This window comes from Orcinus orca, chromosome 14 (genome assembly GCF_937001465.1).
Source record: "Orcinus orca chromosome 14, mOrcOrc1.1, whole genome shotgun sequence".
NCBI classification, from domain to species: domain Eukaryota; kingdom Metazoa; phylum Chordata; class Mammalia; order Artiodactyla; family Delphinidae; genus Orcinus; species Orcinus orca.
In genome coordinates, this window is record NC_064572.1 from 64753937 (window position 1) to 64769672 (window position 15736).

Here is a 15736-nt window from a genome sequence, read left to right on the forward strand (position 1 = left end):
GTTAAAAGGGCTGAATCCTGGGGCCCTACTTGGACTTGGAATCACTGAGGGCCCAGGAACCTGTTTGTTTTTTTGCCACGCCACACGGCATGCAGGATCTTAGTTCCCCAACCAGGGATCGAACCCATGCTCCCTGCAGTCCTGCAGTGGAAGCACAGAGTCCTAACCACTGGACCACCAGGGAATTCCCAGTAATCTGCATTTTTAACCCTCTGCTAATTCTGACACATCCTGGGGTTTGAGAAGTGCTGCCATGAGGGACTGGCCAGGGACCTGCTTGTCTCAGGGACCCGTGGGCTGGAAGGAGGGGCTGGGGCACACCAAGCCCTCCTCTGTTGGAGCAGGAGTGGTGTGAGGGGGTTGCTGGATCTCTGATTTGTTGCCCAACACTTTGCATGGATCTGCTTATGTGTAAAGTAGGAGGGTCAACCTTTCCTGGGTGCCTAATTCTCTTTCCCCTTGTCTGGGTAGAATCTGAGCCTGAATGCCTCCCGCCCCAGAAAGCCTAGAGCAAGACAGGGAACTATGGGTAAGTCCTGCACCAGGGGTCCAACCCTCACTGACTCTTAGTTACCCCTCTTCTCAGAAAAATAAGCACCCAAGTTGGAGGGCATGGTCAGTCCATGTCCCCCCGCCAGTTGGGCTGGCCAGACAAAAGTGTTGGTCTAGTGCCTCCATCTTCCCATCCTGTGGGAGTAGAAAATGACTCAGTGTGGGGGTGGGTGGACCCTTGCTTCACTTCTCCCCCTTCCCCACTTTGGCAAGGAGCCAGAGCCAGGAGCACGATGACAACAGCTGGCCTGCCCCTTTCTCTTCCCCTGCACCTGTTTGGGGCTATTGAGGGGAGGCAGATGGCTGGAGCACAGTGCCCTTCCAACCCAGGGTGGAAGGATGCCTGGGGCCAGGTGCTGGTGGACAGATAGACATTTAAGTCCACTCACATCTGCTCCTGACTCACTGTCGCTTTCTCTGGTTGTCAGGAACCCTGGGACATCTTCTGTGCCAGGAGTTGGGAGCCAAGACAGAAAGCTGCCCAATTTCTTTCCCACTTGGCCTAGTTTTGTTTTAGCTGATGGAAGAGGTTCTTTCTCCAGGTACATCAATGAAACTGGGATATGGAGGGGAGACTGGTGGTAGCGCGATGAGCTTGAACCCCACCAGGTTCCAGCTCTGAAAGCCCACCCTAGCAAATAGACACCCAGGCACATAGGCTGTAGGCCAAGCAGCTAACTGTGTAGTATGGCCTGGAGTGCCTGGGCAGCCAGGGAAGCCGGGAGACGCTCACCCCATCCAGCTGTCCCCAGCTACCCAGCTGTCCCTGGCTTTGCAGGAGCAGCTGTCACCCACCTCCCAAAAGGGTCAGGGGCAGAGGAGGCCAGGAAAGCTGGAGGTGCCCCAGGAGCAGGGCCAGCTGGAGAAGGCGTGGGGGCCTTCCTCACCCTGCACACTCAAGACACCTCTCACAGCCACAGGCGCGCCCTGTGCCTCCCTCGGCTAACCGCTCAGACTCCGAGATATTGCTCTCACAGCCCCCGCCCGGCCGTGCCCTCCCGTCCCCGCCCTCCGGGGAGGTGATCGCTCCTCCCCATTCCAGGCAGGGCTGGGTGGTCAGGAGCGGAGCGCGTCTCCCCCTCCCCACTGACGGCTCCTGTGGGCCAGATGTGCGGAGCCCGCAGGGAGGCAACCGCCTGGGGGCTTCCTTCGCCCGCCACCCCGGCGGGTCCAGGCTCTTTCATGTCGCCGCCCTCCCCGGTCCCAGCCCCGGAGCCGAGCAGCTGCGCCCCGCTCCCCGCCCCCAGCCTCTCTCCCAGCTGTCTTTGGGGTGGGGCCGGGCAGCTGGGGAACAGCTGCAAGGCGTGGAGTCGGGGTGCTCGGGTGCCCTCCTGCAACAGCCGGAAACAGTCTCCTTGCCCGGGGGTGGGGGGAGGGGGCGGGGTGCAGGGGGCCGGGGGAGGGGGAGCCCCGGGGGTATGGTCGGCCCCTCCGCCCCTCCCCCAGCGCACCTGGCCGGCCAGCTGAGAGTCGGGCAGACCCCAGATCAAAGTCCCCTCCCGGCTTCAAAAGGCACCCTGGGGGCGGGGGAGGCAGATGGGGCAGCCGGGAACACCCTGAACCGGGAGGCCGCTGTGTCAGCGTCCCAGGGCCCTCTCTGGAGGTCGAGCCCCCGCGTTCTAACCTAATTTCTGGATTCTTTCAGGCCCCGTTCACATCCACCCACTCGGACCCTGTGGTTGTCACCATGCCCTTTCCTCAGACACCTTCATTTGCTCCCATATGAGGGTGGGTGGGGAGAGGCCATGAACACTTTCAGGACCAGACTAGCCCACTGGGGGATTTCCTACCCCATCCCACCTCTGCCTTATGTAAATTAGGTGTGTGTTTGGGGGACGGTCTAGGACCTTCCCCAACCTAAGTGCTTGGTCCTTCCCCAACCTAAGTGCTCTAGACCTACAAAGAAACGGGGGCTGTGGGATAAGGGGAGGAAAAAAATTATTCCTGGGTATCCCTGGACATACCCCACCACACTCTAGCCCTCTTCCGAGGTGAGGCTCTTCCTGCTGGATGTTGGAAATCTCTTCCTTGGAGGTGCTTTAGAAACAGTGGGCTCTGGAACCTAGGATCCTGGTACTGGTTCTAGTACCCTCTGAGTCCAGTTTCTTACATTTAAAGGGGCAAGGAAGGAAATAGAGGGCACCCTTGGATTGCCTCTTCCCTATACTCTGCCAAAATGCTGGGGCAAGAGCCTGGGATTCAGGGCTAAGATTCTAGAAACTTCACTGGAAGCTGCAGGGAATGGGAAACAGATCAGTGTGAGGGCAGAGACAGCTGGGGTTGGGGGCTCCTGGTGGGAGGTTTATAGACCTGGGTCAGGAGGGGACCTGGCCTTAAGAACATCAGCTTCTTCCTTCGGCGTCTCTCTTTCTCCCCCCCAATACTCTACCCTGTCCATCTGCACCCCAAAGGCTTGCTTCCCTTCCAAGGAAGGATGATTTCACTCTCTGCTTGAATTCCTCCAGTGACGTACAACCTCGAGACACACTTCCACAATGAAAGCTCTTACAAAGAACCAACAGAAATCTGGTGGGTAGAGCTTTGGCCTCTACCATATTCTCCTGTGTATGAGAAATCACATCCCCTGAGTGAGGGAGGCCTTTACGAGCCCAGGGCTTCTTCCCTAAAATCCCCTGTCCCTGGCATTTATGATTCAGGGACTTGGCAGTGGACTTACCCCAGAATTCTGCACTGGGAGTCTGAATGTTTCCTCCACAGGCAACCAGTTTTCCTTAATTGCTGTGTGGTAAATTCCTCTCAACTGCAGCAAACTGGGATATTTATGACTTCTCCTTGCACTAGATCTTCAACAATTGGGTCTTTCTTGAGAGAGAATCCATCGGCTCAGTGCCATAGGTTATTTCTCACTATTTACATTGAGGCAAGAAGAGGGTGACGTGGGGGGTAGGGTGTGGCATAGTTTTCAACAGTTTGTAGAATGGGGTCTAGAGGTGGTATGGGCAACATCTCAGAATTGCAGGTAAGAAGTGGAAGGAGGGAGCAGGCTTCCAAGAACTAAGCATTAAGGGTGGTGTGGACTTCTAGCCCACCTGGAAAAAATGGCAGTGAGTCACTTGACACGTGGGTGCCCTGGCTGCCTGGTTGTGAATCAGATGTTGTCATCGGACATGCTCCATATGTGTGCCTGCTGCAGGGCACTGAGCAAATGGGCCGCTCATAGCCTAATGGATAGGGACTCTCCAGCCACACCAAATGCCACCTCTACCAGCTGCAGCTCCCCGGGCTCCACCCATCAGATCATAGGCTTAGAGTCAGTCCCCCAGCAGCCCATGTGGTTCCATGCCCCAGTGGCTCTGCTGATCCCTCTGCCTGGATTGCCTACTGAACCTCAGAGTCTCACTTCCTCTGTACATTCTTCCCCACCCTCTCCAGAGGGGGTATGAAGAGTAATGAATGATGCATGTGAGATGCCAGGATGGTGATGGCATAGGCCGCTTTCAGGCACTGACAGCTATCATGATATTCGTGTTCCTTTGGGCCAACCTCACTCCCATGCACTTAACACTCTCACTTGGTATTTTAACTAATTGTGTCAGGTTACAGGCTGCAGGCCCAAGTAGCCTGTGTGCCCCTGGAGGACATGAAATATTAGTCATTTTTTATTTTTCAGAGCGTAAGACGTTACCTGTTTCATTCATTCACTCATTCATTCATTCAACTAATAATTATTGATGTCCTTCTAATGCTGGCCTCTATTCCAATGCTGGTGATACACTGGTGAACAAAACAGACAAACTCCGCCCTCTTGGAGCTAATAACTTAGTGGGGAAGAGACAGCTGACAAACAAGAAATCAATAAATGTCAGCTGATGATAAGTACTATGAAGGGAAGTAAAGCAGGGTGAAGGGGATAGGGCTTGTCAGTAGGGGTGAGGGGGCATGGCAGTTTTTATAAATGGAGGTGGTCGGGGAGGGCTTTGCTGAGAAGGTGACATTGAGTGGAGACCTCGAGAATGTGAGGAGGCAAGATCTGGGGATATTTGGAGCAAGAGTGTTCCAGGTAGAGGGAACAACCACGAAGGCTGGAGCCAGAAGACGCTTGTTTCAGGAAGAGCAGTGGGCGAGTGGCTGGAAAGGTGGGTGAGGGGCAGAGCAGGGAGTGGTGAGGTCAGAAAGGCATGAGTGAACAGGCCAGGACATGAGGCACTGTAGATGCTCTGCCTCTGCTCAAGAGATATCTGCCGAAGGAATGAATGATGCATGGATGAATGAATGCCAAATGCCTGGGTTGTCAGGGGCTCTGAGTTTTACAGGGGAGCCCTGTGGGCTAGAGGCTACCGGGCTCTCTTCCTGGGGAGGCAGGACTTGAATCATGCCCTAAAGGAGGGGTACGCAAAGCACAGGAGGGAGGGTAGACACCCCAGGGAGGAGGTCGCTGTGAGGGCAGGTGCGGAGATAAAATTGTGGGGGACTTGTAGCGGGACAGCGAGGGTAGCTCATCTGGAGCTCAGGGTATGTGTGAGAGCCCATGATTGACAGGTCCACAAAAAAGATTTGAGGTTAGACCAGAGTGGCCTTCAATGACAGGATAAACAGTTTGACCTTTCGTGTCCCACAGCAGCGGTGCCTCTGCAGGCATCTGAGCAGGGGAATTGAGTTTTAGAACAATGGCTCTGAGCATTAAGGGCCTGAGTGGCCAGGCAGTGGAGGGCAAGGGGACCAGCTAGGAGGCAATGGGAGGTCCAAGTGAAAGAGGAGGTGGAGTGGGGGCCTCAGGGTGCAGGTTGGCCCCAGCCCCAGGAGCAGGAAGGACCGTGGCTAGGCTTCCAGGTCCTGCTGCTCAGGCCGAGGGATGGAAGCCGGGATCAGGCCTGCTCCTTCCCTGCCAGCCAGCCGCGGGCCCCGGAGTCAGCAGAAAACCCTGGCCCTGGGGAGGAGGCGGCGCAGAGCCAGAAGCTGCTGAGGGAGCACTGGCAGCAAGATGCCATTGTACGTCCGCAATCAAGATACTTCAGAGGAAATCAAAAGCACCAACTGGGGAAATGATGTGTGCACTCTCTTCTCTCTCTCTCTCTCTCAAACACACACACAAACTTCTGCCTCCAAAATGGGTCAAGTGAAGGCTGTGGGCGTGGGCTGGGGAGGGAGGGCTGGGAGGAGAGGAGGCCAAGGGCCCTGAGCAGCCTGGGCGCTCGTGCCCACTCACCCTCCTGGCATAGGGGTTGGCAGCAGCTGCAGGGTGGGGTGGGACGTGAGGATAAATATACACCTCCCCATGCATATGGATAATGCACACAGCTGCCCTGCCTGCTTTGTGCTCATTAGGACCAACTGTTTCAGGAGCGGTGGCAGGCGGGTGGGAGGGGGTGATGTGCCCATTCACAGACCGGGGGTAGGGGGGCTGCTTGCAGCTGTGCAGACACCTCCCCCCGGGCCTGGATCAGCATCCCAGCCCCTGGATGCCCCTTCCTCCCTCTTTTCCTTCCTCCCAACCTGCTGCTCTGGCAGATCTGGAGGTCTCAGGGTAGGAAAGGGGCCTAGGGAGTGAGTCAGGATGAAATCCAGGCTGAACCCACACCAGGGCTGGGGGAGTTGAGGGGAAGGTTGGGCTGTATTGCATCCGCTGGCCCCGGGATGGGCTGCTGCTTATAAGCCAAAGCTCCTTATCCCTCTCTCTCCAAAGGCCATCTGTAGCATCCAGGCAGGAAAAGTGCTTCGGTCCTGTCATCTGGAGGCTCCAGGGAAGCCCCCATTCATACCCCAGACAGAATCTGAGGGGCTTGGGAGTGATGTGTCAGCGCCATGGCCCAGGATTCTGCCTTGTCGGCGGCCAGGGAAGCTGAAGAAAGGAGGCTGATGGGCACCAGCTCTCCAGAGTAGGTCGTGCAGGAGGGACTGGGGACTGGGTTGGGGATGTGAGTGTTGAGAGCCCGGCCCAGGAGAGGTCTGGCTGATGTAATAGGCAGGGCCACCAAGTACGGCTGGACAGCTTGTGCGCAACACAAAGGCACCAGGCTGAGAGGCCCTCAGCTAGTGCCACGGCTTGTACCCCGGTGCGGGGCATCCTTTCCCATATGGGTCAGCAGTGGCCCGGGTGGCAGGCTTGTCCAGTCTTAGGAACACGCATTTCGTTAACAAGGCAAAGAAAGACAGGGCGGACATTGTCGGTGTGTGACTCAGCAGCTGACCCTTCCTTTCTTTCGCCCCTCCAGCGGTGTAAGTGGGCTCCCAGGGCTGCTGCCCCTTCGCTGCAGCCCTCCCTCTCCTACTTTTGGGCCAGGGCACTGGTGGGGGCTGCAGAGCCCTGGGGGAGAAGGGAGGCCCAAAGGGCGACCGCTTCCCCGGCCTCTTTCCTTTGTTGCCAGGGTGGAGCCAGCCACCACCTGCCCCCCCTGCTGGTGGCCTCCAGAGCAGCAGCCACCTCTGGGCTCTGCAGAAGGGTCTGGTGGATCGTGAAGAGGCGGGTGGCAAAGTGAGAGGGAGAGGTAGGCCTCTGGCCCGGTCTCCGGGAGCCCCGCTCCCCACTGCTCCCTGCTGTTCGCGGCCCTGTGTTTAGTCAAGATGGTGCCCTGGGGAAAGATGGTCTTTCTAGTTGATGGGAACCCGAGCTAAGCCATTTCCTAGCTGTGTGATTCTAGGCCAGTGACTTAACCTTTGAGAGCCCTGGTTTCCTCAACTGGGAAAGGGGTAGAAATGGTTAACTTGTAGGACTGCTGAAGGGATCCAATCAGTGAATGAGCAACAGGAGTAGCAGTTCCCTGAGCTAAGTGGTAGTCCTGCCCCCGACCCTTGCAGCTCTCAGCTGCAGGTATCCACACAAGTTATCTCACAAGACTTGCCCCTCCTTGACTCAGCTTGCTCTCTGCATTTCTGTCATTAGGACTTCACTTCTTTAGCGAAGGCTTTTTGTCCCTGGGATACCGCTACTCACTCTGGGAAAAGAAACCTCTCCCTGCTCCTGTGTGCAGGAGGATTCCTTAGCTCCTTTTCTGAGCTCAGAAGCCAGAAGGGGAAAACGTATCATGGTATGAGCTTGGGGCCCAGCAGTCAAACTGGCCCAGGTGAAAATTATGGCTCTGCCCCATTCTTCTGGTGTGATCCTGAGCAAGTGATTCAGATTCTGTGAGCCCTGTCCTCAAACTGAGTGGTAATGCCTACAGTTATCCATGTTGTTACAAGGATTAAATAAATGGTAACTGCCAAGTGACTGGTACAAGTGGGTGCCCTGGTCTGACCCTGCAGGGGCCTGGTTGTTGGCTGTATCCCCACATACCCATGTGTGTCTGGTTCTAGACACACACACACACACACACACACACACACACACACACACACACACACACACACACACACACACACACGACCAGCAGTTTCACCGCAGGGAGCAGCAGCTCTCTTTCCCTCCTCCCTGACCGGCTCCTGCGCCGCAGCTTCTCTGAGTTCTGCAGTGTTGGAAAAGGAAATTACCGAACAGATTGCAATTAAAGGGGGAGGTGGAGGGGAGAGAGACAGAGGCCCTGAAATGCAGCTTGACTGAGTGCTAAACTGTGTTTTTGCCTGGAGCCAATCAGGAGCCTCTGACAAGAGCCTGTTCCCACTTACAAATCTAATTGCAGGAGGTGTGGCTGCAGCCGCCCTGGGAGCCCCCAGAGAGAGGAGGGGGCTGCCAGCACCGCCAGGAAGGCTGCTGGCCCTTGCAACATGTGGGAGGGGAGGTGGGAGGACAGAGGTCTTGGGGCCTGGGAAGGCCTGGACTCCAGAATGTCTGCCAGTTATTATAATAGCTACAAATGATTTAGCACCTACTCTGCACTGGACATCCATAACTTCATCTAATCCTCTGAAAAACGCCACAGGGTAAGTGATTACCTCATTTTACGGGTAAGAAACTGAGGTGCAGTGTCCCTACTATGTGCTAGCCATGGCCCTACATCTACCTTTATCGACATTATATCTCTTTTTATTTTTTGCGGTATGTGGGCCTCTCACTGTTGTGGCCTCTCCCGTTGCGGAGCACAGGCTCCAGACGCGCAGGCTCAGCGGCCATGGCTCACGGGCCCAGCCACTCCGCGGCATGTGGGTTCTTCCCGGACCGGGGCACGAACCCGTGTCCCCTGCATCGGCAGGTGGACTCTCAACCACTGCGCCACCAGGGAAGCCTGACATTATATCTCTTTTAAATCTCCTTACGGCTTTAGTCCCATTTCACAGATGAAGAGGCAGGGAGACTCCAAGAAAGGAAGCAACTTGCCCAAGATCACAGAGCTGATTTATGGATGGGCAAAGATAGATCTCTGGGTCTGACTCCGGAGAACACAGTTTGATTGTATCTCACTGTGCCTTTATTCAGCAGAGCATTCTGAGTAGAGTTGCCAGATTTAGCAAAACAACAAAAACAAAAACTGGGATGGCCAGTTAAATTTGAATTTCAGATAAACAATGACTTTTTTTTTTTTGAGGAACAAGAGCCTAGTTTTTTTATTTGATCATTTCTTGCATTTGAAGTACTCCTCGATGATATCCTTGGCCTGAGACTCTTTGCCATAGTCCTTAACCACCAAACAGCTGCAGCCAACCACCTTACGGGGTTTTCCCTCTCTGTCAATTTTACAGAGGCCTACCCATTCCCCTAGTTTCTTGCTGTCATCAACCTTAATCAGGTTGATTTGGTGCTCAGCACAAAGGGCCTCCACTAACTTGACACACATAGGCTCATCACAGTTGGATGCAAGCACACAGAGATGGGCTTGGCGCTTGTCTAAGGCTTTGGCAGCTTCGCGAATTCCACGTGCTAGGCCATCGTGGGTGAGGGCGGTCTTCAGCACCTCTTGCAGAGCAGTATTAACGTCCATTACACCTCCAGCAGCAATGCCTTCCTCGGCCATGGCGGTGGGTTACGGGTGGAGCCAAATCTTGAATGCACCCGCGCCTCCGCCCCCGCGCGGCTCCGCGGCGGCAGGGAAAGAGAACAATGACTTTTTCTGAGTATTATTTTTTTTTTAATTTATTTTTGTCTGCGTTGGGTCTTCGTTGCTGCGTGTGGGCTTTCTCTAGTTGCGGTGAGCGGGGGCTACTCTTCATTGCGGTGCGCAGTCTTCTCATTGCGGTGGCTTCTCTTGTTGCGGAGAACCAGCTCTAGGTGCGCAGGCTTCAGTAGTTGCAGCACGTAGGCTCAGTAGTTGTGGCTCACGGGCTTAGTTGCTCTGCAGCATGTGGGATCTTCCCGGATCAGGGCTCGAACCCGTGTCCCCTGCGTTGGCAGGCGGATTCTTAACCACTGCGTCACCAGGGAAGTCCCTATGTCTCAAATATTGCATGGGACATACTTACATTAAAAATGATTGTTTGTTTGCAGTTCAGGTGTGTGTCCTGCCATTTACCTGGCAGCACTGGACTTTCTCTCTCTTCCTGCCTCCAGCTCCCCTCTATTCTGCCAACAGCTTGGCCCTTGGGGCCAGCCAGGCTGGTATGTCTCTAAGGCCACTGAAGTGAGGCTGCCAGAGGGGAAGACAAGCTCTTCTCCTGAGAGAAGAGCCCTGGACTGGAGCCCACTCTGCCTCCTACTGTGTGGCTTTGGGCAAGTCTACTCCCCTCTCTGCACCCTCTCTAAAAGGAAAATTCAGTATTAGGTACTAGGTAATTGCCAGCATCCTTGTCAACCGCAGTTTTCCTGACTTCTCCCTTTTTTCTGTCTGTGCAAAGCATGGTACAAAGTCTTCAGCTGTGCCGCCGTGAGGACAGAGGACACCCAATGCTTGGGACAGAGACCCCTCCCCCCCGCCCCCCCCCCGCGCCTCCCTAAGGAGCGGCATTGATCAGAGGAGACCCCTGGTGTGGGCTCGGAAGGCCGGGGACTGAGATGCCTGAGAAACGGGCCGTTATTGTCTTTGCCCTCCAGAGGAGGCAACTTGCCGCGGCCTTCAGACCCAGGGTCCTGCCCTGCTGGCACTAATGGCTCTGTGATAGCAGGTGAATTCCTTAACCCAGGCCCGTGCCTCAGTTTGCTTAACTGTGAGGTGGGACTAATACTGCCCCATGATGTAGATGAGAGGTCTGGTATGTAGGAGGGGCTTAATAAAGGGTTATTTTTATCGCTGGTAGCGGTGTTAATGTTACATCCTTCTGAAGAAAGCACCTTGAGGGATGCTAACCTCTGAAAGGACAAGCACACCGCAGGCCCTCTCCCCTCTCCAGCAAAGGACACGACACTTTCCAGGCTGCCTTGGTTTCAGCTAAATTTTATTTGTCGGATTTTTGACAGACGTCTAAATTATACATTGAATTTTCCACATGACCAAATACCACGTCCCTTCCTTTGACTATCATTTTCAAAAGAGACTATAAAAAAAAAGTACTTTTCGATGAGCAGACTGAACCCTGAAACCACATGGAGTGCAGAGCTAAAAATAAAAGGAAGTAAGAACTGGCCCCTGAGAAGGAAAGAGAAATCAAAGCAAACTCTGACGGGAATCAAGGGACGAGTCCTGGCGAGGGTGACATGGTGTCACCCTCCAGGCCAGGCCGGATAAGGCGCGGCCGACAGCGAGGGTGGGGCATAGAGTGGCGCAAAAATAGCCATTGCTTTAGCCCGGAAGGGAATAAAGGAATTCGTCAAAAGCCAGGAGAGGGAGAAGCGAGAGGGAGGGAGGGAGGGGGCAGGACGGCGTCCTTCCCGCAGTTTGGGAGCTGCGGACCTTAACCCTGGTACATTTCTACCCGCCGGCATAATCGCTGACTCTCAGCTGTGCGCCGACATGTTCCCCAGCTCAGCCCACATCAATGACACCCTTGTTTCCATAGTAACCAAGGGAGAGTGAAGGGGAAAGGGTGTGCTGCCCTGGGCACGGGGAAGCCAGCCAGAAGGAGCCGCACGGGGGAAGTCGGGAGGAGGGGACGGGAAGGAGTTTTTCCCACAACTGGTCTGAGCACACACCCTGGGGCCCCTGTCCCAGGCCTTGCCCGCCCTCTGGCCCCCAACCCTCTTCCCGGCACATTCAGATGCAGTCGTGCCCAGAGCAAGTCTCACCACTAAGACTCACTGGGAGTGGGAGGATGGGAGACCGGGAGTCCCCTTTCTAGCTTCCAATTCTGTCCTCCAAGTGCGGGGGGGCGGTGGCTGGGGAGAGGAAAGGAGTCTTTAGAAGCATTTTGTTTTTACAAATGGGAGCTTTCAAACTCTGCATTTTTCAGGCTCCTCTCATCTACCCTGCGAGCCCCGGTAGGGTTCAGTAGGGCTGAAAGGGAAGATGAAAGCGTGTGACATCCACAATGTCTCTGTGTCTTTAGCTGAAAAGCAAATCTGAACATTCACAGAGGCTGTTATCAGAGGAAGGCAGTGGCTTCTGCCTGCTGGCTGAGGCCCTGGGGGGCCCTTTCAAACAGTTCCCTAAGTTGGTAGTAAAAGAACAAAGATATTTCACAGACCATCCACTGCCAGAGTCCAAGTTCCACATCTCAGTGTTCCCCAATCACAGACCTCAAGGCAGGCATTTTGCCCCTCAGATAACATCCCTGATGCACTATTTGGAGGGGAAAAAATATTTTCAAGTGCTAGAGCCACATTTGCAGCCGGATAGAAGGGGGATTTCTGGTTTCTTATCATTCTGTTTTGCCTCTGTTCAAAGGGCGAGAGGCGTCTGGCTAAGACAGACAAGCCGGGGGAGGCTGCAGGGGGCAACTAGCTCACAGTGGTTTAAAAACCCTCACCTTCTTTTGTTTTGCAAGTACTTACAGGTCTGTCCCTATAAGTACTTGCAACCCAGGGCACCTTTTCATGTCTGGCCTTGTTAATGACTTTCACCCCAGACCACCTTTGAAGCGGACCATGCTTCAGCCTCACCGGCACAACTTGGTCCAGAAAGGCTGGGTACTGAGGGCCAGGGGCTGGAGTGACCCCTTCAGTTTGCTCACGTGCCTTGGTGGGTTCGGGAAGGGCCACCTCCTGGGAGGTAAAAGTAGCTGCCCTCCTGGGACCCACCAGCCACTTGACAGTCTCTTATTCAGTCTCTGAGAACCCCACTGCTCAGGCATCAGGACATAGTTCAGTTCAGGAGCCAGGGATGCGCTGGCCTGCTTTCCCTTGCTTGAAGCCGGGGATCTCTTAAGGCTCAGGGAAGCGAGCTCTTTTTGCAACACGGGGCAGGAGAAGTCTCCCACCATTCCTCTCCAATCAGTCACCAGAGGACACATTTTGCTGGAGAGAGGCAGAGGGGACCAGAAGCTGGGGTGACTCTGGCTTCCCCGGGCACGGCCCCTGCGACCATACACACCCACGCTCTTCCCAGCAACAAGCCCTGTCCCCCTCGAGCAGCCCACACCACCAAGTTGCCAGCACTGTAAAAATCGATCGCTTCTAAAAATCGATCTGCCTGGCTTTTCTCAGTGGAGCAGGTTCACGGTAAAGCTGCATTTATTTTTAAAATCTGATAGCAGCAGCCTATTGTGATCATTTAAACACAGAATTCTTTGCGCTTTAGAAATCCCTTCTATAGGACAGCCGTGGAGAAGCCAGCTAATTTCAGAGTCGGCTGCTCACTGCTCCACTGAACTGGAGAAAGCCTGTTTACGCTAGCCTGAGCCCTCCATGTGAGGGCTTTTTAAGGACCTTGTAATTTTTCTGGAATTAAACCTCCCACCTCTCCTTACATTCCAGATGTCATTACAGTCAAAAGTCGTAAGACTCTGATTCCCTGTGTAGCTGGTTGGGGGCTGGGGACGGGGTATGTTTCTGTGGTGCGTTGTTTGCAAGAAAGGCTTTTTTTTCCTTTCCAAAGGGTGAGGATTACATACAGTCTCCTACCTGCATGACAAGATGGTTTAATCATCTGCTATTCACGCTTCACCCCCCCAAGCCCAGCAGCTCCCCACCCAGACAGGCTGCAACCCTGGCTCAGTGGATGATGGTAAAAATCACTGACCAGCACCATCAAACACTGTCTTGGTTTCAACACCATGGGGGAATGTAAGGACAGGTCAGGAAATGAATGACCGCAGCCTAAGCTGCTTCTTCCTCTTCCTCTCCCCAGCACCCCCCCCCCTTTTTTTGGAAAGAAAAAAGCCCACTGGAATTGCCTAAACTGCAATGCAATCTCTTGCTCATTTAAAAGATCTCATTTTCTAATCATGTGCTTTGAGACATTTAATACTATTTCAATTATGCAGAGGAAATAATATAATTCCTTTATTTGAAAAATGATACTGAACCTCAGAGATCATGTTAAAACTACTGCTGGAATGGGGATTCTTTTTAAACTGTGTTGTTCCCTCTCTTCACACAGCTGTAGCTGTACACAGATGGAAAAACATTTGGTCAGAAAGCAGCAAATTAGTGTTTTTCAGGACAGAATTCAGCTCCCACAGCTCCTGCGTCTCCATGCGTCAAGATTTTATTTCTTCTTTGCATTGACGTTTTTGCAGACCCAGTTCATGCCGTCCTTTGAGGGAAATGGTCAGAGAGAGGCAGCGTTAGTTGTAAGAAAGGCACCACACACTGCAGCCCCAGAGGGGAGAGGGCGAGGGTCCTGGGTCCTCCCTCCTCAACCACCAGCTCAAGGGAGCTTGCCTTCCCCAGGGGCCCACCTGGGTGACCAGGGACAGTGACCTCCTGGGGAGGAGGAGGGAGGCCTCTGAGAGCACAGGAGGGAGAAGGGAGGGGGAATGTCCAGAGCCCGAACTTGAGATGGGTCCTCAGGAACTCCCTCTGAAAAAATAAACACATCTGCCTGGATCCAAGGCCTGATTGAGGAGCTATCAGGACAGATTCCAGCCATTTTTGGCTTTTTCTAAAAGCTGACCTTTGCTAGGGCCTTAAATTCAATAAGCCACCTTTCTGGTGCCCGGTGTGTTTACAGTGTGGCAGTGTACACTTGCGCTAAATTAAATTTCTTTTTGGAAAAACAAACCAACTGCAGTGCATGTTACTAGACACACACTGGGGCAATGTGCATTTATTTCTCTTCGCGCAGCACCAGGGAAGGTTTAAAGGGGCCTGGCCTGGTTCTTGCCGCTACCAAGCAGAGGGACTGGGGAGAAGGTTCCCTTAAATGCACAGCGACCTTGAAAGTGTCCTCTCTTAGAAGGCTGGAGGACAGAGGTAAAAACCACACAATACCTACAGCCACTTGGCAGGTGGCATGATATCTCGTGGATGCCAGGCCCGCCAGAGATGACCTATTTCTCAACGCCCTTTGCAGCCATCCCTGAATGCTCACCCTTTCCCCAGAGTCTCTCTGACCCCCAGGGGTGTGCAGAGGTCTCAGAAGCCCAGAACAAAATCAAATGAGGCTCCTGCAACGCACCGCACCCCTTTCCCCTGCATGTGTCACACGTGCACATCTCAGGGCATACATGACATTCAGAGCCCCGCATTTCCTATGACCAGGGAGCTAGCTGTTGAACCTGAACAGCTGAGACAGCTTAAAGTAATAAACATCAGCTGACACCCTTGGCCATTAGGAGCATTAATCCCATAAACAATACATCACTTCAAAACAACCAGCAGGCATCCTATCTCCTGGCTAATCTGACCATAACCTGAATTTACAGTGATTAAAACTCCGCCAGTTGCCATCAGAGCACTTGGGTGGGAGAATCAGATAATCTGATGGCTGTCCCAGAGCATACCTTAGGGCATGTGCCAAGAAGAGGCTGGCCACAGCTGAAGGCACAAAGGTGGACAGCACCTGGCAGCAGTGGGGATGAGGGTGGGGGATTGCCGAGGTGGGAGAAGGTGGACTCCGAATGCATCTCCGATTACAACTGGGTCAGCTACTTACTCTGAAAAGCTGAGGCCAATTTTAAGACCATTTTATGAAAAGGAATAATTTAAAGAGAAGCATGTTTAATTTTAGGAGCTAATTGGTTTCCAGGAAAAAAAAAAAAAAGATCACCTGCCAGGAGACAAAAAAGATTTTACAAATAAAAGAGGGATGAATAAGATAAGCATCTTCCCTTTGCATTCGAAGCTGAATAGCTCAGCACTTACGTAGCACTTTCCATTTTCAGGAACCCGCACAAACACCATCAAAGGTGCGTACCTCAATATTTCCTCCTCTGTAGAGACTTGCAACGTTTTATCAAATCATCTTCTCAGAGAAATCAAGAACAGTGTTCCCACACTATACGAATACCATTTTCCCTCTTGTTTTATGGCTGATTATAGAGGGGGGTGGGTTTCTTTTACTGCATGTAACTCAACATGAACGCACTCAAAGAGATAGGAAAA

At 53.6% G+C, this 15736-nt stretch overlaps 2 protein-coding genes across 2 annotated transcripts in view; both read right to left on the bottom strand.

The window, feature by feature from the left end:
* Positions 1–8954: 8954 nt before the first annotated feature.
* Positions 8955–9496, bottom strand: LOC101275074 (40S ribosomal protein S12-like). The gene has a single exon (XM_033425888.2). The coding sequence runs from the start codon at positions 9396–9398 to the stop codon at positions 9000–9002; it is 399 nt and encodes a 132-aa protein (XP_033281779.1). The 5' UTR covers positions 9399–9496; the 3' UTR covers positions 8955–8999.
* A 4170-nt stretch (positions 9497–13666) lies between these two features.
* The window catches only part of ARL3 (ADP ribosylation factor like GTPase 3), a 32342-nt gene continuing 30272 nt past the window's right edge, over positions 13667–15736 (bottom strand). The window contains exon 6 of the mRNA XM_004268523.3: positions 13667–13946. Within this exon, the coding sequence (XP_004268571.1) occupies positions 13899–13946 (48 nt within the window). The 3' untranslated portion in view covers positions 13667–13898. The remainder of the gene's footprint in view (positions 13947–15736) is intronic.

What these genes read in the sequence shown, in the direction of transcription:
- LOC101275074 (XM_033425888.2), bottom strand. Translation starts at nt 9,398, where the DNA reads ATGGCCGAGGAAGGCATTGCTGCTGGAGGTGTAATGGACGTTAATACT.